Here is a 25,944-nt window from a genome sequence, read left to right on the forward strand (position 1 = left end):
ACGCCATCGCAAAAACGCGCCATGGTTGATCGTGACTCGTGACGTCAAGATTCATGTTCGTCTAGAATGTTTGGCATTTTTTTAACCATTTGTATGGGTAGTTACTATCGCATATTTTTAACGCAGGATTTTAACGTTGTGTCATATATATTCGTTGTGTATCTGGGTACTGTACAGTATTTTTAACATTTTCTTCCAGACGTAAAATACAAAAAAAGTCGTAAAATCACTAATATGTGTAAATAAACGCGGATGAAATAATATACGACGGTCTGTTTATACAAAGTACGTGCTGGAATGACAAAACGTCAAAATAAAATGCGAATCGTGACGTATGAGGCGTGGCTAATGCTAATGCATTGAAGCGTTTTCGCAGGAATTTAAAATTATACATTAAATAGTATTGTTTATGCTACTAACAAGCACCGGAAAACAAGTATTTCATATACCTACCCATATTAATTCATAATTGTAAAAAAAGTAATATTTCTATATTGTTTTAAAATGTGAAATAAAAAAAATTCGCTTATAAAATTCTATACCCACTGATTAAATTATGGTCTAACTGTTAACAAACCATCAAGCCGGTTACCCGTAGGGGTAGGCAGAGATGCTATACATTCATACATCTTCTCACGCACGCACGCCGATTATTCCTACTCTTGACATGTCCATCTTCAAGTATTTGATGGACTAGACCTTGCCATGTCTTTCTCAGTCTTCCTCGTTTTCTGTATCCACAAACGTTCGCATCGTAGATCCTTTTAGCCGTTCTTTCGCTGTCCATTCTTTTTACATGTCCCAACTCCCAACCAACGCTGCGCCTCTTTCTTGATTCTGTCGATAATGCTTGTCGAATCCTAACTCGACATTTGTGCACCTATCATGCATCGTTTTACCACACATTCGCCTAAGAGATCGCATTTCGATAGCATTCAACCTACTTTCATCTTTTTTTTTCAATTCCATATTTCGCTACCATACATTAGGTTTGGCACTAGAACTCGATTGTGAACTTCTAGTTTTGCCTCCTGCGACAAACATTTGTTTGCCAAGATAGATTTCAGTGCTCCGTTTACACTACTGCAATATAGTATGTCGTTTATCATATTTAATATATTAATAACATGTAACAAACAGCCAGACGACAGAATTTGATTCAGGATACGGCATTACCTGATGTCAGGAGTACCGCTTTACCCACCGTTAAACTACTGGGAGTCTTCCTTAATTCTGACCTTTCTCTTGACGCTCAAATTCGTAGAACGATAAGTTCATGCTTTTATCAGCTGGGACAAATTAAATGCATACGCAAAAATTTGCCGGTAGATGCCGCCCGATAATTAATAAATGCGTTTGTATAGCGATTTTTGTAATGGTATCTACGCTGGTCTATCAATGAACAAAATGACTCGCCTACAGTCTGAATTAAATACCGCATCGAGACTTATTTTCGCAATCACTAAGTTCAGTCATAATATCATTCCACTACTTCGGGAATTACACTAGCCTTGTTTTCCACAGAAGATGGAATACAAACTCTGTTTGCTTATTTATAAGTCACTCCACAACTCTGCTCCGGAGTATCTGAGGGAACTATGCATTCCAGATGAACTAGCTGAAATGCGTCTTAGGCTTGGATCAGCTACGTCTACGGCGAAAGGAGAAGTCATTATACCTCTACGCAAACAGCACGTGTCTCTTATTATTTGAATAAATCCGTAGCATGTGATAACAAAATAAATTGTTTTACTTAAATTAAAAATTTGAAAGTTTCAATGAATTTTTTTATCTGTAGAATCACTTTATAAGGCGCTCTTTAGGCATCATGTTACGAAAATGGCGCTTTTTAAGTTACCCATGATAATAATCACAAAAATGATCGAGATACGCCGTGATTTGTGTACCAACGCAGTGCCTTCAGCTCCATTCAGTACGGATAAGGGATTGATGATGAATTTAACCAATAATTTCTAATTTATTAATAATTAATAATACACACTTATTAGTGTTATTACCATTTAGTTTTTCTTAAAACTAGGCTTTCGAATACAAGGGAGTGTCTAGTTTTAAAAGGGCAAAGGTTTGTAATAGACGTTTAAATTAATTTTTAAAAACTGGGCATGGCCTTAGAAATTCAACAAAATAATGAGGTCATTACAGTTAAAATAATGAATGAGCTGTTTTACAATAATGAATCTTTCATAATTATCGAGTGTTCGGCGAGTCTAGGAGGAATTTCGAAATTAAAAATTAGAATCGATGGCTACTCTCAGGTAAACATCCTGTAAAAAAAAATAGCGTAGAGATATGTGGGCATTAGAAGAAAACTTAGAAATCTCCATTGAAGGAGTTTATTTATTTTATTTGGGAAATCAACAGTTCTACATACATATTTATGGTAAACAAACAGATATAGTGTATAAACTCAGAACTAATAACAGATTTCCACATAGTATACAAAGTTAGTAAAGAGAATATATTACAAATCAAATAAATACATATAATTTATACATATAAAAATGTTATTTTCATGTACTCGTAAATATTTTTCAATAATCAAAGAATTTATTTTAAGAACATTAAGTTACTGTAAATTGGGCGGGATTAGGACAAGTATGCTTGAAGAGAGGATAAGGAGGGGAAGGGAGATGTACATATTTATTATTATAATGTCTACTAAGTTACATAATGCATTTTTAGTGTAAATTTTAAATCTGACAGAGTGATGTTTGTATAATCTATATTTTTAAATTTTGTATTGTACATTGAAAAAGTCCTACGAAAAAAAGCATTTTTAACAAACGATGTTTTACTTATTGGTACATGAAACAGGTGGTACCGTCTACAAATCCTGGCTGGCACATGTATTGTTATTAAATTAAGTAGTTCTGTACAGTCAACTATTCCTGTCATAATTTTGTAAAGCAGTAGTTACTGAGATATTTGCGAAAAACTTTGAAAAAAGAATTGTGAGATTTCTAATTATGGTTCACTGCCTCATAAAGAATGCTTAGTTTGCGTTGTCAAGTAGTGTAATTGAAATCGGTTTTGCAAGATTTAGAGATGGTTTTGAATTACGCTATTATTTAGGTAGGTTGGTATTCATGATTAGTCTATTTTGGCATCAATAACTAATTTTCCGTTTTTGGTGGTGATTTCTCAGTTTGGTTCTAATACCCTCATACTTTCACCTCATAGTGCAGTGATTTGCGCGTTCGCTTACCTTTTGTCCGATTGATGCTCCGGGTTCTATTCCTGTAAAAGTTGACATGAAATATTGGTTTAAATGTGGTTTCGCACCGCAATATTTAATTGTCCCTGGCACCTGAAGCGTAAAACGGATTATATTACCCCTCTGTGATGATCGAGATAGCATTTAACAATGTTTGATTATGTCCAAATGCTTGCAGACTGGCTGGATTTCCTCCCTAGGGAGTTGTTCATATTTAAATTTATTTCAACAGAGAGGGAAAATTTTTTGAGAAGGGAATATGGAAGTCTAGGCATTTACAGGGCTTATGACCTGTCATTATCTGGTTTAAGTGGCCAAGAAGAAGTATAAAAATTGAAAAATTGTTTTCAGGCGTTGCCTAGTAGGTGATTTGGTTCAGCCGGATGAATCTCACCCACGTGATAAAGGTTTCAGCTCTTTTACTTCACAAAAGTCAACAGATGGAAGAGTTGAGGAAATGTGGATGTTCAAACATAGGCAGAATGGTGAATGTTACACAGTGTGTAAAGTGGCCACTTAAACCAGCCAATGACAGGTCATAAGCCCTGTAAATGCCTAGACTTCCATATTTCCTTCTCAAAAATTTTTCCCTCTCTGTTGAAATAAATTTAGAGATAGCATTTAGTTTACCAATTCAGTGGCCTAGCCCCACCGGGTGCGTAGAGGAGTGTATGTGTAGACAAAAAAAAATGGTTTAATAAATACCCTTTTCAATAAATATAATCTCATTATTTTCGGTAATTAAACTCGATATTTCATGCATGATAGCCAAACGCACTGACCATTAGACTAAGAGGTGGACAATTTACGAATTGTTGATGGTGAAATAAATAACTAAAATGAAGTATTTTAAAGATTTACTAAGCAAGCGCTGCTTTGTTATGTCATTTACTGTTCTATGTATATTGACAGTAGGTCAACTGCTTTCTCGTGAACATGTCTGTCTGTAACTTGAAGCCTATCCGGTCAATGGCTCATGAATTTAAAATAGCTTCACTTTCCCTTTTGCGTAAATATTTTTCTCAAGATTACTTTGAAAGATTAAGGAATATACTGTTTTATTACCAACGAAATAAACGTATTAAAATAAATACCAGATATTGGTTAATTTTCTTAAAGATACCTCCATTTTCAAAAATAGTCATAGAAATGAGCCAGCTAAAGAATACCGATGAGATTGAGATCAGCGCACAATAAATCTTTATTAAACAAAATCGTTTTATTAATTATTTATTGATCTCAAGGAGAACTCTGTTAAAAATTACTGTTAATTTTTTAGAGCAAAACAAACAAACAAACCATCACGCCGTTTCCCCGTAAGGGTAGGCAGAACGCCACATAGCTCTTTATTTCCTTACATATCTCGCTTCCTCTACATTCGTACATCTTCTCATGCACGCTCGCCGATTATTCCGACTTTTAACATGTTCATCTTCAAGTATTTGTTGGATTTGGTCATGCCAAGTCTTTTTCGGTCTTCCTCTATTTCTGCATCCATGAACATTTGCATCGTAAATATTTTTAGCCATTCTTTGGCAAAATATTAAAAAATATATCTTAAGACAAAAACTTTTTACAAAAGTAAACATTTATCTTTAAATTTAAAAAAGTTTTCTGTTTGAAAAATATATTTATTTTTCTTGAACATGTTCAATTACAGGTAACCCACAAAGGTACTTTAAATTTTCGTTCAAATACTCTAATTTTCGTACATAAATACGGATGTTAATTTATACTGTCTCTATATCGATACAGGGCAAAAAAAAGTTACCAAGCGAAATGTAGTAAAGTAAAGTAAAAAAAAGTAAGGTAAAGTTTTTTTGGTTTTTTTTGACAAAAAAAAAAATGTACAAATGTATTATTTTGGCATGATTCCTACATAATATTTATTTTTAAAAAATACGAGATTCTTTATTAATTTGAAAAAACTGGAGATGCAGGAATGCCGATCTCAATTATGTGTCTTCCTGCAAAAAGCACTACTTGCTTACTTTAGAAGATCGCCGTCTACTATTAGGCATGGGGGTGCTTCATGACATACTTAGTAGACGCCTTGATAGTCCGGCTCTTATGTCGGAGTTATCATAAAATGTCCCCGGCTACCGCACCCGTCACACGTCGAGCTCTCTATTTCATGTGCCAGCAGTTCGTACGAACTATGCCCAGAACTCTCCACTTATACGTTTTGCTCGTGAATATAATTTGAACTTTCCCTTCATTGATCCATTTGATTGTGAAAAAATAACATTTAAAATGCGCGCCTTAAAACATACTTTTTTGTCTTATACTTAGTTTCAATAATAAAGTCTTATTTTATCTTATTTTATTTTATTTTATCTCTAATTCTTAATATTTTATATATATTTATATTTTCGACACTTGTGCAATAATATTTACACTCATTTCCACCCTCATTCCAATATAACACCCACTCACCCACCCTCTCACACAAACACACTAGTATGTTTTGTACGTGTATTTAATGTATTTCTGTGGATATCTGTCATTGGTTTTATTCTCTGTATATGTCATTTGTTATTTTTTTTACATGTATTACTGTTGATAAATATTAAAAAAAAATATATATATTTTTAAAAAACCTTTGATTGGCTCTTAAATAAAGTTTCTACGTGTCGCTTGGTAACTTTTTTCTTTCCAGCGTCGGTATGTACCGATGAAGATAGCGTTTGTAATCGCGGCCCTGGAGGCGTTTAGTGATGTCCACTGCTCCGATTGGGAGCGGATGTGGAAAAAGAGGAATATGGAGGATATATTGGATTAAATTTCGTTTTCGTTTTTATTTGAATAATAGAATTGAAAAAAATGTTTTTTTCCTACTCTTGGAAATAGTACATTTATTATCATTGTCATTGTACGCAATCTCTGTCTTGTTCAACTACTGCAATTCGCAGTAAATAGTAACTACTAATTATTTGCTGGTTTACCTTGAATTCAATACGTGTAAATAATATCAGAATACAAGTCATTGCTTATTGCTTCTCTGGTAATCACATTGTGGTCTAGACTACGAGAAATATAATCAATGAAGAATTTTCAGGAGTGTCGAGCGCTATGAATAATATAATTAGACTAGGGACTTGGCTACGAACTGCGAGTAACTCCAAGCTAACATCAATTTATAGATATATCGACAATGTAACTGATGCACTACTATAGTCGAATTTAAGTTTTACATGATGTTCCACGGCCATACCGCAAAACTTCAGAGGAACATGTCTTATGGTAAAAAATTTTTTTTTTTTTTTTCCAAAAATTTATTTATTTAAATGTTTATTTTTTATAAAACGATAATGAAGTAAATATTTAATTTCTCGGACTAGCATCCCTTCCACAAACCCCTACACCTCCCCTAAAAATGAGATGAAAAACGTATTTGACCAACGAAGTGATACGCACCGGACGCGGACAAGGGAAGTACGGTTTGTGGAAGGGATGCTAGTCTTTGAAATTAAGGATTTACTCTATTTTAAAATTATTTTAAAAAATCTGTTTTAAAAATTTTCTATGAGGAATGTCCCTCTGAAATTTTGTGGTCTGATCCTGAAATACCGTGAATTTGGTACACCTTTTTCAGATTTTTTAACTGCATACTATATCGTAGTTTAAACATCCATGGATATCGGACTTAAATTTTCAAGGCATTTAGAGTGCCCATGCCATGTCATTGGCCGGTTGATTTGATCGCTTATGCAGTAAGAAATTTTAGTTTGACTACTACTACCATCACGCCATTTCCCCGTAGGGGTAGGCAGAGAGAACGGACCGCCACACACCTCTATCCTGGCATACATTTCTGGCTTCTTCCACATTCATATATTTTGTCATATATGGTCTTCGGTTCTGCCTGCTTTTGACATGACCAGACTTAAGATTTTGGTTTATCTGATCATGCCACGTCTTTCTTGGTCGTCCTCGTCTCACGTTACGGTTCATTTTCACCAAATATGCTTGTTTTACCATTCTTTTGTCATCCATTTTTTCTACATGACCAAACCATCTCAGAGACCCTGTCTTAATCTGTATCTTAATCTCTTCTTAATCTTAATCTTATCAATTATACCTGACTCAGATTTACACTCTTGCTTGATTTCATCATTTGTAATACATCGATTTCCCACACATTCGTCTAGGAGATCGCATTTCAACCGCGTTCACTCGGCTTACATCCTTCCTCTGCCAGTTCCATGAGTCGCTTCCATACATAAGTGTTGGGAATAAAACTCCGTTGTGCACTGCCAGTTTAGCTTCGATTAACATATTATTATTAGCAATTACTGTGTTTAGTGCGCCGTTCATTTTGTTGCTCGCATTCACTCACCTTTCAACATAACTTTCTACTCTTCCATCTCTTGAAAACATGCATCCCAGATACACAATTTATTCTACTTGTTCAAGACATTTGTTGTTTTAATTATTACTCTTGTTATTACCTAATGTCCTCCATTTCTGTTGTAATACATATCATGTATCAACGCCATAGGGGGTGGAATCCAGTATTGCATTACTTGTTTACAAACATTTTGACAAACTTGATGTATTTTTAATTGATGTTTAATTAACAAATAATCCAATTTATTTTTTATTTATTACAGTTATTTACAATAAATACCTACACGTATTTTGATACATTGTATAAAATTCAGTAACCGAACTAAAATGCATGGTGTTCGTAAAAAGATAATGGCTTATCATCAAATTGGTTATTTTTATTGTATTGGGTGTTAACGTAAGTCAATAACACAACTCCAACAAATTAGTCAACAATTTATAGCATCTTCATCGTACACTGCAAAAATATCGCGAGCAGCTTGTCAGCTTTATTCCCTCGATTAAACGCATACGAGGGAAGTGTCGAAAATACTCACTTTCGTCTATTTGACATTCAATTTTGAAGGCTTGTAATAAAATAAAATAATAAATGTAACGTAAAAAACAAACACAACATCTCGTAGAGCAAATTTTTTTATTTCAAATGACGTATAATCTTTACCATTTCGTTTTATTTTAGGCGCTCATTTTTAAATTTCAAAAAAAAAGCGGATACAACTTTTTTTAACACCGAATACATACAGCTTTGAAACTTGTTTCCTTCTCAAACGTTGTTTTTTTTTTACTTATCTCATTTTAACAATATATATCCAAAGTCAGTGGTCCCCAAACTTTTTTTCGCCGCGGACCGGTCAATGTTTCATAATTTGTGAATTTGTTTAATAAGGGTTTAACATTGAATGAATTTTAAAAAAAATATTAAAAACAATATATTTGTATAATATATAATGATAAAATTTACAACTGTGGTACATAAGTTATAGTGACAAATAATAGAAGAGAAAACACAAGGTTTGTGGGAAAAATTAAGTAAAAATATATAATAACAATGAAGGATTATTAAGTTTCAGATATTTTTAAAATTTTCTTTTAGACTCATGGGTGTTTTCAATATTATTTAGGTTCAACGGAAGGTTGAAAGTAGTTTTTTCTAAGATAATGCTTAGGGTTTAATATCGAGATTATAATGTTATTCTGATATCTTGCAGATATATTAACTTAAAAGCTATTTATATATTTTCTTTAAAAGTTTTGATGTTGATGTTTTGTGTGCTTTGATTTATTTATATTTATATTTTTGATTGAATCGTATTTAAACATGCCTTCGAAATAAAATACAGTTACCCCTTAAAACTGAATAAAAGCAGATTGAATATTTTGACTTAATGCTAAATCAATGAGAACCCTGAGCTTGCTTCATTGAAACGAGATGGTTCCATCTGGGGATAATAGGAGATTGTGACATCCGAAGTGTCTTGCTTGTGTCTAGTTTATTTATTTGTTTTATTTTGGTTGCTGACAGTCAGCACTGCAGAAAACCCCGTTTCACATAGATAGGATGTCGGAAATGGCAATAGGGATTTAGGAATAGGGAAACCGGGGTAAAAATTAAATAAATATTTATACATACGAATGATTAAAATGATTTTTAGAAAAACACTTTGTTTTGTTGTCGTAGTGAAGGGAATGACCTAAGAATATTAATTTTCAGTCATTACAGCACTATGATCAATTTTATAGGTACGTTCGATTTTTCAAAAGTACTTTTTATTTTTAAGCAGGCCCTTGCGCGGCCCAGTACCATTTGGTCCACGGCCCGGGGGTTGTGGACCACTGCCCTACGTAATCTCTGTGAAACATTTGTGCAGCGTTTACTTAATAGTATTAACTTTTAAAGTGACGACTGACGACATTATCTCTATGGAGAGATATGGGTTAAGATAAAAAAAATGCAAACACGATAGGAAAAAGAAGTTAGCATGTTTTCACTTTTTTACACAAAAAGTGATTAGGTATGTTTTTTGGTTTATTTTCACCATTCCAGTGGTGGATCACAGCACAGAAGACCCAAGCTTGAGAAAAATCACATTGAATTTTTGTGTTTTAACGGGAATCGAATCCGGAAAATTCCGTGCGTGAGTCAAGCGTCTTAACCACTACACTACGGAGACCGCAGTGTTAGCTACGTGTTAGATAAAAAAAACCCTACTAAAACTTATCTACTAGCGGGTAACAGTTACATGCCGGTAAATTAGTTCCCCCGAGCCTCATTAAATCAGCCCACCGGTCCTCATTTCATCAGCCCCCGGGCCTCAGGCACATAGAAATTTTGGCCGTTTGGGCTTAATCATGTGTTAAAACGCATTAAATACATTATTTTGATAGCCGACTGTAACTTTTAAATTATAACAAAACCCTGTACATTATAATAAAACAATAAATGTTTTTCATAGAATAGAATCCTCTCTTACAGTACACCGTCAATGCATTTTTCAATAATTCGTCCCACTCTGTTCGATTGAAATATTGCGTAATGTATCCATTTCAAATATTTTTTTAAATATACCCAGACTTCAGATAATATTTAGTTTTACATAATTTATTCTTACACTGTATAATATTCACCAGTCTGAAGATGCCCATTAAAGGGTGAAAGCGCTAATTGTTCAAACAAATATGTGCAAGTATACCAAGTATTTTTTAATTAATAACTTATGTGTAAATATAAGTTATTACATCATTATTTAATATTAGTTCTATGTTTTTATAGACTATAAATATTTAACATTTACTATAGTATATGAATAGTTACCTCTCTATAGTCTAAGCACCCGTGCTTTTTTTCGAAGTAAGCGATTTTGGAGACCAGACCACGGAGGCATATTCTAGAAGAGGGCGCAAACAGTTGAGCAATAAAAAGTTTTGATAGTGCGGACATTAGTAAAATCAGAGGATATTCTGTTAATAAAGCCAAGTAATTTCAGTGATTTTTTTTACTGTATTCCATTGTAGTGTCCTATGGACCATTGTGTGCATTTCATTTAAGGGAATGATGATGATGTATCGATAACTATCACGTTTCAAGAATGAAGCTTGACAAAGAGGATAGGAAGATTGTTTCACACCTTAATAAACGTACCGTAGGCGTAGGCGAGTGAATTACATAAAATTATTTTTTGTTTCTCCGTATTCGAATAATTATTTTTGTGTCACTTTCGTGGATGTAATTCTATCCTCTAGACAGGCACATGATTTCGTTTTTTGCATTAGAGTCAGACTACGGACTTGAATTACTTAGTTTAATTAAACTGGGAAAGGTGAGGCTTGAATCACGTGATCAAAAAAAATACACGAAGTCAGGTTGGGCACCGCACTCACAGTTCTAGCAGACGATATATTAATAGACCACCGAATGAAAGGCGGATAGTTCCCAGAGGTAATATCAAAACGTGAAATTAATCTGAAAATATTAGTGATTAGGGAATTTACCAAAACTACTTCAAGTATATCATTTTGAATTCATTTCCATACCTTGTATTATGTTTATTAAATATTTTTTTGAAACTTTTTCATACTCTTTTCTTTGTGGTGTATCATAATTTCTATTCTGCTTTTGTAAATAACGTTATAGTTTAAAATATGAAAACGTCTGTAAATAAATATTGTTATCTGTATGTTCCTAAATAAGTTTTTTACAAAAACTCCTTGGGAATATTATATAAAATTATGTATTGTATGTTTTCAATTTAAAAACCAAAAAAACTTATCTGTCTCAAGAGAAAGACGTCTGCTGAGAATCTGGCTTTTAGAACGTGGTTTTTTGTATTAAGATTTTTTGTGTTTTTCTTTTTTGTTTGGCCAATTTTTTATTTTCGATGTACATATTTTCCTTTTTTTCCATAGTAATAAGAGTTTTTATATGTTTAGAGAATTTAAGAGATAAGATTATGTATATACATTAGAACTTAACTATAAGCACCTGCTGACGAACTGCATTTTATGCAGATCAGTGGGACTTGATAATTTATATGTTAATTTTTGTATGCTTTTAATAAATAAATAACCAAAAAAATAAAAGAAAAAAAAATTGTACTTAATTCAAAATTACACATCATGTTTTTTTAATGTGTAAAACGCAGAGGCAATTAAACATGCATATTTATACAAAACTGCATCTTTAATAAATAATTTAAACAATTATTGTTTCTTTGATAACCCTAGTTTTTTTTTGCGTTTTATTTGGTTTACTGATTTAATCATTTTTACGTTATTGCATGATTGTATGAACAAATTTATACATACATACTCGTACATATACATTTATACTCACACACATATATACACCCGCATATATGTACACATCTTTATATACACATATATTTACATACACACATATATCTTTATGTTTTTATGTACAAATATAAAAAATACACAGTATAAATATTTTATTGATATTTACGTTCTTATGATTTTTTAATGCTTAAAGTATGTAGAACGTACACAGGTAACTAAACCATGTAAAAAAAAGGTTATCATTATCATCATTTCCCTATTCTCTGGGTAGTGGTGCATAAAGCACTTCATTGGTACTTCAATTGATTTTTTAGATAATTTTATTACATTGAAGGTAATGTAATCAATATTATTACGTAAAGTGGAGATTTAAAACAGCCAATGGCAGCCCTGTTAATGCCCAGACTTCTGTTACATCCATTGTGTATATTACAAAAATATCTATATTTTAAAAAAATATTATAAACAATGATTAATAATAAAAATACCGATACCATACCCATACCGATCACACTAATATTCCCCTTTATAAAATGTTCTTCATCTCTGTCGTAATATATTAACTGTATAAAATATGTAAGTAAGGCTCCTAAAAAAATAATATTAACTACGTTATACCCGATTTCTCAAAATATTCCATTATAAATAATATTAGAAATTATTGTGCTTTTTAAACTTTTTGCTTAAACATAGTTATGTTCTTCAATATTTTGAGTTTGTTTCAATATTTGTAGACAAAAGCCAGTGACTCTTATAGATAGAGAAAATTAACACATTCCAACAGAGCTGAAGAACAGTGTTAGACTTCCATATTTCCTCATCTAAAACGTTCCCATCCCGCTTTTAATGTGTTGATAATTTTGTCCGCTTGCGTAATCTTGGCATAAGAAAACATACAAAAATGTAAGTAGCTTCTTCTAATCGATATTGATGACTTATTTTTTACTGCTCATCTTTAATGTCTATAAATTGGTTTTATTGATTATATCCCCTCGTTGCTTTTCTGGACTCGGCAACCAACTGTGTTTTATAGAACGTTAAGACACCCGATTAATCAATGGAAAACAATTGATTACCCACTGGGCATCATTCCATATATTATTTGATAGCAATAGATATAATAAAGAACAGCAACTAAATGTACTTATGCATAGACAATTTCAGTCCACATTTTTTATAAAATGAGATATTGGTGTTTTTGGGTGCAGTAAGGTCAATTCTATGTCCAGCTAAAAACATCCCGGCCGCTTTAATACATGAAATTTGGAATCACGTTCTGAAAATAGTGTTGATCACAAAAACGGCATTTCTCAATTTGCCGAAAAATTCCATAGCATTAAAAAAATATTCCGGTATAGATGCTGATGGGAAGATTAATTCCTTCAGAAATCTAGTTCTATTAAGTAAATTAAAGTGGATAAATTCACAAATATTTTCTATTTTAAATAAAAATACATATTATAAATATATAAACATTTGTAATAAAAAAATGTTTTAATACAGAATGTCACATTTAAAGTATAAATGAGGTATCATCAATATGAGATCTGGATTTTTTTCGCAAAATACACATTTTAAGTTGAGTGGTTAGACAGATTTTTTAAAAATCACCAACAATCCTTTACCTCACAATGAAATTAGTTTTCTTGAATGGAATAAGCGATTCTTATAATATTTTAATAGAAAAAATAATATTTTGAATACAAATGACACAACATACATCAGAGTTTTACTAGGGCTGGCTGTTTTCTGAAAAATGCGCATCTGAGGTTGACTCAAGTTTGAGACTCAAGTTTGAGAATTGAGAATTAATAACGGGGACCCGTCACAGATCGTAGTGACGTCAAGAGCTTAAAGCATAGCACTGACCTCAACCTCTAAGGATAAGAGATATGGAATTGGAAAAAAAGGATGAAAGTATGCTGAATTCTGTCGAAACGCGATTTTTTCGGCGAATGTGTGGTAAAACTATGTATCATTGGTGTACAAATACCGAGATTCGTGCACTATGTGAGGCTGAGATAAGCATTATCGACAGAATCAAGAAAGGGGTGCTGCGTTGGTTTGGACATGTAGAGCGAATGGACAGCGAAAGAACGACTGAAAGGATTAACGATGCGAATGAATGAAAACGAGGAAGATCGAGAAAAACATGGCATGGTCAAATTCAACAAATACTTAAAGGTGGACATGTCGAAAGTTGGAATAATCGCTTGCGTCAATAGTCGGCTTGCGTGCCACAGAAAATGTATGAATGCGAGGTCTGTATGCAAAGACAGACTGATGTGGCGTTCTATCTTTACGTTTTATCTTTACTTTCTACCCCTACGTGGTAGCGGCGTGATTGTTTGTCTGTTTTTTTTAAAATGAAATTTACTAAAAACGTTTAAAGAACTGAATTGAGAGTGTTATGAAGTATAATAATGAAATATCTGCACTACACAACGATTAACATAATAATAGTTAAGGGTTTTGTTTCGATGCCTCCTTATCGATTGAAACTCTATATTTTTTGCATGAAAAAATACAAACTTCGGAAGATCATTGTTATTTTTATGTTATCTAACTGCATTTTTAGTCAAACGAGTCTTCCATAATCTCTTGTTAATTTATTATCGCTCGGGTTCCCTGCCAGATTTTACCAATCGGGAATAGTAAACATTCTAGGCAACGGAATATCTGACGAAACAGAAGAAACAGGTCATGGTTTCCGGATATCCGGCAAATTCAAACCCTCTACTAATTATGTCTATAATATAATATTTTTTAGTCTATTCAAAAAACGGCATTTTTGCGAAAAATCTCTTCAAAGGGACTTTACTAAATATGGGCGATGGAAAGTAAAAAGATACCAAGCGACATGTAGCAACTTTACAGAATGGCCTTGGACAATAAATAATAGATATTTACAATTTTTATATTTATGTCTTAAATATATCTTCTCTTCAAGACCATTGAAATAAATCCGACCTTCTAGTCCTATTTAAAATTCTCAACTCACTCATTGATGGTCCTGAACTACTGAGCTCAATAAAATTAAATATCCCAACTAAAAACTAATATCCTAATAAAATTAAATATCCCACACAAAATGAAGGTTTAGTGATTCCAAAGACAAGCAACAAATATGGGACAAGAACTTTAAAATATGTGGTTCCCGTTATGTTCAATTTGTTACCAAACAATCTGAGAAATGGCACTACCAAAAGTGAAAAGGGCAAAATAATAGAATGGCTATTCGATCAGGAGTTTATATATTTAAAAAAATGAATATTTGTAAATATAGATATATATAAAATAGAATTTATAACTAAGTAATATTCTCATGGATGTTTATGTGTGTATATGGATGTTCATATATATGTATGTATGTGTATATATGTGTATATATGTATGTATGGATATGTATGTGTGCATGTACGGGTATATATATGTATGGATATGGATGAGGATGATATATAGATATAGACTTAGATATGGATAGATATAGATATGTTAATAAATAATGTTTTTAATAAAATTCTTTGTGCCTATTAAATATGTACACACTTCTGTTTAAAATTTTGGTACTCCGGTTCTGTATTTATTTATTTTTTTGTCTTAAAATTGCGTTATCATTCACTTATTTTTTGCTTTTTTTTACATCTTCTAAATATTTTTTTGAAAGCATAAATTACATGTACTTTTTTTCGCTCCCTATATTTAATTTAGTAGTAATTATTATTATACAATTATACAACCATGTAGGACTATCACATGATTAATTGTAAAGGATCTTTACCGACAAGCCATATTCATTGGCTTGGTGAGTCCTGTAAAAAAATTTTTTTTTTAAAAATGTTTTAAAATAACTAAAATGTAATATTGTATGTAAATAATAATAATATATTTTATTTTTTTTAAAGTACTCTTTTATACCGATAACCATAGAACCAACTATGGTTTTCATTCCCCTATGCCCAGAATTATTGAGTCTGCCAACAAACATACCAGTCTTGATTTCTTTGATAATAAGTTGTCTTCTTTCATACGATCACTGAATCAAATTCAATTATAAACACCTCTCTCCCGCTTCCAGTCCCACCAAGTTTACCATATATCATTGTGTCTTTCTACTTTCTTTTATAATAATGTTGTCCTTAAAATGCCGATTAGGCGTATATATAAATAAATAAATAAAAAATAATTAAAAAAAACTCTAATATCAACATATAACATAAACAGAAAATCGAGACGTATTTAGGGATACTATGAAGCACAACGGAGTTTTAGTCCCAACACTTATGTATGGAAGTGAAACATGGAACTGGCAGATGAAGGATGAAAGCCGAGTGAACGCGGTTGAAATGCGATCTCTTAGACGAATGTGTGGGAAATCAATGCATGACAGGGTTACGAATGATGAAATCAGGCAAGAGTGTAAATCTGAGACAAGTATAATTGATAAGATTAAGAAAGGGTCTCTGAGATGGTTTGGTCACGTAGAACGAATGGACGACGAAAGAATGGTAAAACAAGTATATATGGCGAAAATGAACGGCAACGTTAGACAAGGACGACCAAGGAAGACGTGGCATGATCAGATAAACCAAAATCTTAAGTCTGGTCATGTCAAAAGCAGACAGAACCGAAGGGCATGTATGACAAGATGTATGAATGTGGAAGAGGCTAGGATTGTATGCCAGGATAGACGTGTGTGGCGGTCCATTCTCTCTGCCTACCCCTACGGGGAAATGGCGTGATGGTAGTAGTAGTAGTAGTAGTAGTATGAAGTAAAAACACACTGCTTTTTCATTTTGGTAGGTACGTGAGTAAATCTAAGATTTCGTGTTTATTTGAATGAACACTCGCACTCTATCTGAAAGGGTTAACTAAAATAGAGCAGCTTTTATTATTTTTATTTTCATTACTTCACAAACGGGCCAAAAGGCCCAATTACACTAGTGAATTACAGCGCAGAACTTTTTATTTGTTATTTTAATAAATTTTTTGTGCTCTCACCGGGAATCGAACCCGAAGCCTTCCGTGCGCGAGTCAAGCGTCTTAGCCATAACACCTCGGAGGCCACCAGGATTGATTGATTATTGTACAACATCATCGAATCGGTATGCTATCACATTTATAAGTAGGTACAATACTCCCCTTTACAGATTAAACAGTGACTGATATCACATGCAAAACAAACATATATCATTTTTAATTACCGTGAAAATGTTTGTGTCGTGTGATTATAATTTAATTTTTGCTTATGGGGCGTTAGCCCAATTAGCAAATGTAACCACCGAAATAGTCGGGCCAGTATTTATTATTTTATTTATTGAAAACATGTTTAAAAGTAAGTATAAAATTACAAAACTTTTGTAATAATAAGTTTCTACCTCTCTAATAGGGTGGAAACTCGTCTTTATAATCGCGGCCCTGGTTCCCAAAAGAACTTGAAGTATATGACGCCTTAAATGCTCCAACAATACGCTTCTCCATGACACCGCAGAATGGATCCACTCACTCCTGTTCGAGCGATGGCTGCAAATGCTGAGACCCCCCCCCCACAAGAATATAATAGACCTTATTTATCCCTTTCCTGTAAACATTCAATATATTTTTTACTTTCATGATCGTTTGTTTCTTTTTATTTATTTTTAAATGTAGTAATATTTTAAACTTATGTTGGTTATTTTTTTTATTGTTTTATGAAAGTGAAATATGTTTTCTTTGCCCATTAATCATATTTATTTATTTAGTATTATGTTTTTATGTTTTTTTAAGGGCATATGCTGTTGAAATAATAAATTTATGTTTTTTTTTTGTATAAATCGTTAATAAATACTTTATTACGAAATCCACGTCCATTTTATTAGAGGTGCAAACAGCATCCACAAACTCTCCAGGTCTCTTTGTCAGCGGTCAAATCCTGTTGTCAGCGTCTTGTAGTTCAGAAGTAAACTTATTAAAAACTCTGTACTTATTATAAATAATAATTTAAAAGAAATATACATGTTTATAATAATTTCTCAAAAACACATCTTTCTTTGGTCTGATGACGCAAGGAAAGAATCATGATTATATTCGTACAGGGGTGCGGTATCACACACGTCACACCCTTACAGACAATCCGTATCAGTTAACATAGGGGGTGGTAATTGTAGGTTGTTCTGTACAATCGAACGCCTACGCAATGTCGATTTCTATGCTATTTTTTCATCAATAACGTAATATAAATTTGTCCGTGTTCGGGCGGATAAAGAATACAGTTATGTGTTGTAAATGGAATTAGAACCCTGGATGAGTGTTTTTGACAAGATGGCTTAGAGTTTTTTTAATCGAGTCACCCTAGTAAAGTAGTGGTGGGCGCATTCGTCATGCTCACCACACCACCAACCACACCTTCACCACACTTCAAAATCGATTCCGGCTTCGATTCCCGGCACGGCCGACATGAACTATTGATTTATACGGTGGTTTTACGTTTATATTTCATTGTTGCCTACCAGTCCTTGTCTACAAAAATTTGGACAAACTCAAAATATTGTTGATAAATCCACCCGATCCATGAAGAAGTATAGAAATAGAAAAAAAAAATTCAGGCGTCGCGCGTCGCCTAGTGTGTAGGGGAAATATTTCAATTAGGTGAATCTTACCCGTATACATAAAGGTTTCAGCTCTTTAACTTCACAAACATCAACAGATGAAAGAATTGAAGGAATATAGATGTTCAAATATGGGCAGAATGATGAATGTTACGCAGTGTGTAAAGTGGCCACTTAAACCAGTTAATGTCAGGTCATAAGCCCTGTAGATGCCTAGACTTCTATATTACCTTCTCTAAAATGTTCTTCATCTATGTTGTAATATGTCTTTTATTTTAGTTGAAAATTAATTAAATACATTTTATTTTGTGTATTTTTTTATCCATCTACATGTATGTTACTTTACTTTTTAATTTTGCAAAATATATGCATATTATTTATGTGAAGTTGCTGTGCTATAATATTATGTGTATATTTTTCTTCGTTTGCTTTATATATTGTTTATTTTTGACCAAATATGTCATTTTTGAAATCATAAAATGAAAATTCTATATTGATAAGTTGATTATTGCATTGTTGATTCAGAAATCCAGATTTAGATGAAAATAACAAGATTTTATTTTGACCGCAATGAAATTTTCCACTATTTACGATGTGTTGTTATATTATGTAGGCGTATCTTCTAGTAGATGTGGAAACAAATCGGGAAGCAGTATCTGCATACTTGCTAAACCTGATAACGGATTGGTATCCACAACATATAATAATATTTATTTATACATAACAATATTTAGCATATCCGGACGGGATGAAGAGCACATATATTCGTGCGTTTGAAATTTAACCAGAACCCCGAAGGAGTGTATTCGACTTAATCTCTCATTGAGATGAGTCGACACCGTGGTTGTCTGCCATGCCTTAGGTCTTCGGTACGATTCCCCGGTAGGATGGACATAAATATTTTTTGAAATAAGGCACTGGAGTTTCGAAGTCTTTCTTTACAAAAAATATTGTAATGTAAAAAATATTTATTATTATAAAATATTTATGTATATCATGTTATTCATGTCGGTAATTAAAGCCGAGACATTTCACAAGTAGGCAAACGGGCCGACTATTTGACCACGAGACAGACGTTGATTTATTCAAATATAAAAAAATTGAGGGCTATTTGCGATGAGTGGTAAATAACTGACTATTGAAAAATGAGAACCAAGTTGTAGTAGAGTTGGATTCGAACCTCGGACCTGTGATCTGTGAATCCGCAACACTAGCCACGAGACCACAACCCGGTTCCTTCTCCAAGAATAAGAGGCAAAAGAGGATAAAAACTAAATACTTGTCTGCGATAGATTTGGATTGAACATACTGCTACTAGTATTTATTCAATGTGTTGTTGACATAAATCTTTGTTTTTGCAACTGAATAAAAATTCGAGTTAACGATTTTTAACAAAGCGTTTATTGGTCAATGTTACTTACATTTCTGTGGTTTAGGTATCCGAGTTATCTACAGGAAGCAGTTTATCTTTACGAATGATATGAAGCAAACATATGAATATTTATTCTAACTAAAAGTTTATGAGATTCAGTAAACATTGGAACCAACAAAACGGAATAAATAATTATTGTTATTTCTCGATTATAATAATAAATATAATGTCTATGGGATTACGCTTGCAGAAAATTAGGTCAGCGTTGAGGTTAATTGACGAATTGATGGTTGAAATATTGACTTTATTGTTAAGTGCCAACCTTTTGCCTTTTGTTATATTCAAAACAAGCTTAAACCCTTGTTAGATAATTTCCATCTCCCACACCTTAATAACTTATATGGTATCGTAACTATTTTATTTTTGATCTTTGACTTGACATTTTATTTTAGCCAATGGTTATTTATTAGTCGTAGTCTCTACCCATTTGACGATTTATATCTAGAGTCTATACGCGTCTAATAATTTACCTATCTTAATGCTCTCACCTGCAAGGGGCGGATGTCCCAGGGGACAATATTGTCTTTTTAAGGATTGACTATTTAGATGCACCTTGCGATGCTCCAAACTGAACCTTTCATAAATTAACCTATTATAATCCCCTCCATTTACTGAAAATGTACACTTTATAACCCAGTACATTGGTTCCAGGAGGACACATTGAAATTAGATTCCTAACTTAGTACGTCGTGACTACGACAATTTATTATTAAATATAAACTTGAATATTATTAAATTATAAGTACAGTAAACCCAATGAGTGTAGTTGGACACTCTCAAAAGTGAACTAAATAAAACAATACCATCTTCGAAGCTGCCTTTTATTGACTACTGGAGGGCGATTCAATTACTCAATACAAAGTGCCCCTCAACACCTTACACGGCACATAACATTATTACGGTTTGCAGTCATATTTATTAATAACGAATGTCCAATTTGAACAGAGCCTTACTGAAATTTTACTAAATAATATGTTAACGCTAAAGTATTACCACAGACTACTATAGTAATCCATCTATTTTTTTACTTGTAGAATTTTGCGAATTAAGCGTCCGCATATTCTTCAATGATAAAAGTGTACCTTAAGATAAGTGCCACGCAGACGCTGAGTGTGAGCGAAAGAATGTTAAATTTGGCGATGGACTTCTGCGAGTATTATAATAGTCCATGCAAGCATTACATTAGTTGTATTTTTGTTCAGAGTGAGTACTTGTTTTTTTTACTTCGGTAGGTTGTTTTTAAATAAATAAAATGTTGAATTACATGGTGTCTTAAATAGTTTTTGGTTAATCGCATAATGAATTTTTATTTTAGGTAAACAAAATGGCGAGCAAACAAAATAGGTAAAGAATGTGGGAAATGAGTATTTCCGGATCATCAAGCTGTAATATGTACTCAATTTTATGAAACAAATGATTTCTAAGTTTTTTCTTTCATTGATATCTTATGATTGCAAAAATACTGATTTTTAACCACGCTCCCATAATTGGAGGTTATGTTGAAATTTTCTCTATTTAAAAAAATTTATTGTGTTTGTTCCCTTTAAATAAAAACATATGAGCATCTTTTTTATTGAGAAAAAATACCCGAAACTCGAAAGACATTTTTTTCTATCTGATTTAAAAAAAACACACTTGGGTTCTCGTTGGTGATAATAATATTAAGAAATCATAATTAAGAAACCTTTTTTTACAAAACTTGCAGTTCCTTGTGGTTTTTATTAACAGACATAAAAAAAATCCATGATATATTAGAAAATGTGTTAATAATATATCCAAAGACTAATTTCAAAAAAATAATTATGAAGTTATTTACGGACAGTGTCCATTTATACAATTTATAGGGATAAATATTACAATATAAGAACAGTTTAAAGCATTTAAAAATAATAAAAGAAGAATTGCCAAAGATAAGGGACACCAAGACAAGACTTTCCTCAATTTAAGCGACATCTAACGGAATTTCCAGAAAATAATTAACATTTACCTTTTGTCATCTAGAAAATGATTTGATAAAAGTTTATCACTATAAAATATTTTAAAAAATTATACCTTTGTAATAAATGAATAATTCAAAAATTCTTATTTTGCACCTCATTAAAAATCAGAAATACCTTTAAAAATCTATTATATTAATACCCATAAAATACCAATAAAACAAAAGAACTATATGTTTTTCAAAGCTTTTATTAGTAACAAAATAATCGTCACATTTCGTATAAAATTTTATGTAAAAATTATGTAACAATAGATGTGATTTTCAATTTTATTTTACATATCGATTGATGGACTTAATTTGTAAATGATAGGTGAACTTAAACAAAATGATCGCAGGTGACTAAATTTATGTCATGCAGAATTTTTTTAGCATTTTATATATTTTTACTCACAAAATGTTTGTTAGATGTTAGACAGGCTTTTGTTAAGAAGGGGTTCCGCCTTCGTTTTTGGGTCAGTTCTGAAGAACTCTAAAGAACCTGTGTGGGTTAGTCGCAAGTAACGTCTACAAATCCTTAAAGTTATGGAATTGAAACCGCGGAATAGGAATTTTACTTCAGTCGTGATTTTTCTGAAATCGGTACTTTCGAAGGAAGATTGGCGAAAATATTTATTTTTATTAGGGTGTTACATAGTTTTCAGGTTAAACAATGCTAAAAATATAAAAGTTTTTTGTCGTTTGAATATCCTGTGCATTTTTTTATGATGCACATATGTATTTTTGTACAGTGACGGTTCCATTTTGGGACTGTTTCTGTACTGTCGCTTGTGATCTAACTTGGGCCTGCTGCGCCTTGACGCTCTGTTGCGTGGATTGAGAAGACGTGGAAGTCCTCGTCACTTTAGTGGGTTGAACAAACGTCTCCGTTCGCACAGTTTGTGTCTGCGTTGGGGAAACAACGTAAGTTTTCACTGTACGAATAACGTTTTTCTGCGATGGCTGAACTTCCGTGGTGTAAGTTCTCGTTGTTTTGGTAGTTGCTCCATTCATAGAAGGTTGTATTTCGTAAGTGGTGGAAGTTTTCGCAACACCGTTGCCGGTTGGCCGATTTTCGGTGGTGTATTTTTCTACGCTTCGTGTGACAGTTGCGTCGCTGGGCTGTACTTGTTGTACACGTGTAGTGACTTGAGTATTTACGCTGTTGCTCTGACTGGGCTCAACGTATCTTGTTACCGTTTCGGATCTTGTATTTCTTTCAGATGTATTACTACCGTTTACTATTTGTGTAGGGGTAACTGGTCGAGTTATTGTCCTAATTTCAGTGTTATCTACTGGAGCTGGAAGGCGGTTAATTTCAGGTTTTTGGATGGTTTCAACTGTTGTTATTCTAGTTGGTTCCGTTTCGTGCGTTGTCGTTGTTGAGCGGACTTGGTGTACTTGTGTTTGAGATTGCACATGCGTCTTGTTAGCTTGATAAACTTGATTTTCCACAATGGTCTGATCCGCTCTCAATTGGCTAACATAAGGCGAATGACGAATTCCAAAGCTGTGCGCAGGAGGGGTGTCAAGAACAACCTGCAATTTAATATTAAAAAATAAAGTATTTTTTAATAAAAGTTTTAATTATGCTCAACTTTAAAAAAAAAATCCAATCTGTAAATCATATAAAATAACCTTTTCAGGAGAGTAAGTTCCTGGCGCTGGCACCTTTACCCTGTCATCATCTGGCACCTTGAACCTCCCAGACATTGTATACATGGGGGTGTCGAGTACGGATGGAATGCGGTATACGTTTGGAGCTGTAATTCAAAAACACGTTAAACTATTTGTATATGATTTAGTCAGTGTTTTATTTATTTTTACGGCTAAAAAAACATCTACTTTTCTTTTTTATAACAGCAATAATAACTATTTTATAAATTGTTATTATTATTATTCTATATATTTGATTCTAAGACTTTGTAAACGGTTGGTCCTCAGTCCATATTTAATGCCGTACCTACTCAGCATTTTTGATGCAGAAGAATATGTATCTGTGATATTATGTGCCTATTCTGTAATAATTTCCTTATTTAAACATTAAGTTTTATTTTTGTTAGAAATCTAAGAAGTAATTAAGGCATTTGAAAAATCTCAGACTTACCAGGTGTGTCGGAGAATTTTTCAGTTTGAATTTTGAGGCCAAAGGAATGTTTTGGAGAGAATGTGAGGACGAACTTTTCAGGGGAATAGTTTCCTGGTCCTGGTACTGCGATTCTATCGTCAACTGGGAGCTTATGCCGTCCTGATATTGTGTACAAGGGAGTATTCAAAACGGATGGCATTGTATATACATTGGGTGCTGAAATATATTAACATGTAATTAGTTATACCAATTTATCAAAATCTCAATAGGAAATAATTATTTAAAAATATTTTACCTGGAGTGTTGAAAGCCTGTTCTGGGAAACATTTTATTCCGAATGTGTATTTTGGCGTACCATCCATAGTTGCATTGTCAGCTTTTTCTGGATTGTATGCGTTAGGTCCAGGTGTATTAATCGGTTTTTCATCCGCTAATTTTATACCGAAAGAGTATTTGGGAGTATTATCCAATGTTGCTGGATCATATACATTGGGTCCAGGATTTTCGTTTGGTTTTCCGTCTAGTCCTTTTGGTCTCATTGTGTAAGCAGGTGAACTTTCCAATATAACCTTATCTGATTTTTCAGGACAATACGCATTAGGTCCAGGCGTGTTAAACGGTTTTTCATCTGCCAGTTTTATACCGAATGAGTATTTTGGTGTGTTATCTAATGCATTTGGATCATATACATTAGGGCCGGGATTTTCATTTGGTTTTCCATCTAGTCCTTTAGGCCTCATTGTGTATGCCGGTGAGCTTTCCAATATAACTTTGTCTGATTTTTCAGGACAATACGCATTAGGTCCAGGCGTATTAAATGGTTTTTCATCTGCCAGTTTTATTCCGAATGAGTATTTTGGTGTGTTATCTAATGCATTTGGATCATATACATTGGGACCGGGATTTTCATTTGGTTTTCCATCTAGCCCTTTTGGCCTCATTGTGTATGCTGGCGAACTTTCTAGTATAACTTTGTCTGATTTTTCAGGACAATACGCATTAGGTCCAGGCGTATTAAATGGTTTTTCATCTGCCAGTTTTAATCCGAATGAATATTTTGGTGTGTTATCTAATGCATTTGGATCATATACATTAGGGCCGGGATTTTCATTCGGTTTTCCATCTAGTCCTTTGGGCCTCATTGTATACGCCGGTGAGCTTTCCAATATAACTTTATCAGATTTTTGTGGGCAATACGCATTCGGTCCAGGAGTGTTGAATGGTTTTTCTTCGGCTAACTTCAAACCAAATGAATATTTTGGTGTATTATCTATCGCGTGTGGATCATATACATTAGGACCAGGATTTTCATTTGGCTTTCCTTCATAGCCTTTGGGTCTCATTGTGTAAGCCGGAGAGCTTTCCAGCATTACTTTATCCGCTTTTTCCGGTTGGTAAGCATTAGGACCAGGTGTATCCAAAGGTTTTTCATGGGGAGCTTTTATTCCAAATGAGTATTTTGGAGCTGAATCTAATCCTTCGAGTGCATAGGCATTTGGACCAGGAATGTTATCTGGTTTATGGTCTTGTCCCTTTATTCTAAAGGAATATGCAGGAGAGCTTTCTAAAATAGCTTTATCAGCTCTATCATGGTTATACGCGTTGGGAGCAGGTGTATCTAATGGTTTTTCGTGAGGAGATTTAATACCGAATGAATACATTGGAGCATGATCCAACATTTTATCAGATTTTTCGGGAGCGTAAACATTAGGACCCGGTGTATTATCAGGTCTATGATCTTGTCCTCGTATTCTGAATGAATATGCAGGAGAGCTTTCCAAAACAGCTTTGTCAGCCCTATCGTGATTATATGCGTTAGGAGCTGGGGTATCGATTGGTTTCTCATGAGGAGCTTTTATGCCAAACGAGTACATTGGAGCATGATCTAGCATTTTATCAGATTTTTCTGGTGCGTACACATTAGGTCCTGGTGTGATATCAGGCTTATGATCTTGTCCTTTAATCCTAAACGAATATGCTGGA

The 25,944-nt window shown here is 33.2% G+C and overlaps 1 protein-coding gene across 1 annotated transcript; it reads right to left on the reverse strand.

The window, feature by feature from the left end:
- Nucleotides 1-22,068: 22,068 nt before the first annotated feature.
- On the reverse strand, nucleotides 22,069-25,937 carry LOC148270612 (uncharacterized). The gene is made up of 4 exons (XM_088242356.1): nucleotides 24,257-25,937; nucleotides 23,980-24,177; nucleotides 23,511-23,635; nucleotides 22,069-23,411 (listed from the first exon to the last, which is right to left on the reverse strand). Exons 1-4 carry the CDS (start codon nucleotides 25,851-25,853, stop codon nucleotides 22,596-22,598), a joined length of 2,736 nt encoding a protein of 911 aa, XP_088098482.1. The 5' UTR covers nucleotides 25,854-25,937; the 3' UTR covers nucleotides 22,069-22,595.
- Nucleotides 25,938-25,944: the final 7 nt, after the last annotated feature.

The sequence above is a fragment of the Micrasema longulum genome, unplaced genomic scaffold, assembly GCF_059751315.1.
Source record: "Micrasema longulum isolate JH-2025_06_02 unplaced genomic scaffold, ASM5975131v1 h1tg003680l, whole genome shotgun sequence".
Classification (NCBI taxonomy): Eukaryota; Metazoa; Arthropoda; class Insecta; order Trichoptera; family Brachycentridae; genus Micrasema; species Micrasema longulum.

Bases quoted from the DNA above. Each gene is read 5' to 3' on its own strand.
- LOC148270612 (XM_088242356.1), bottom strand. From the start codon at position 25,853: ATGCTAGATCATGCTCCAATGTACTCGTTTGGCATAAAAGCTCCTCAT. The intron at 24,178-24,256 runs GTAAAATATTTT...AATATATTTCAG, and splicing joins ACAGGCTTTCAACACTCCAG to CACCCAATGTATATACAATG. The intron at 23,636-23,979 runs GTAAGTCTGAGA...TTTGAATTACAG, and splicing joins AAAATTCTCCGACACACCTG to CTCCAAACGTATACCGCATT.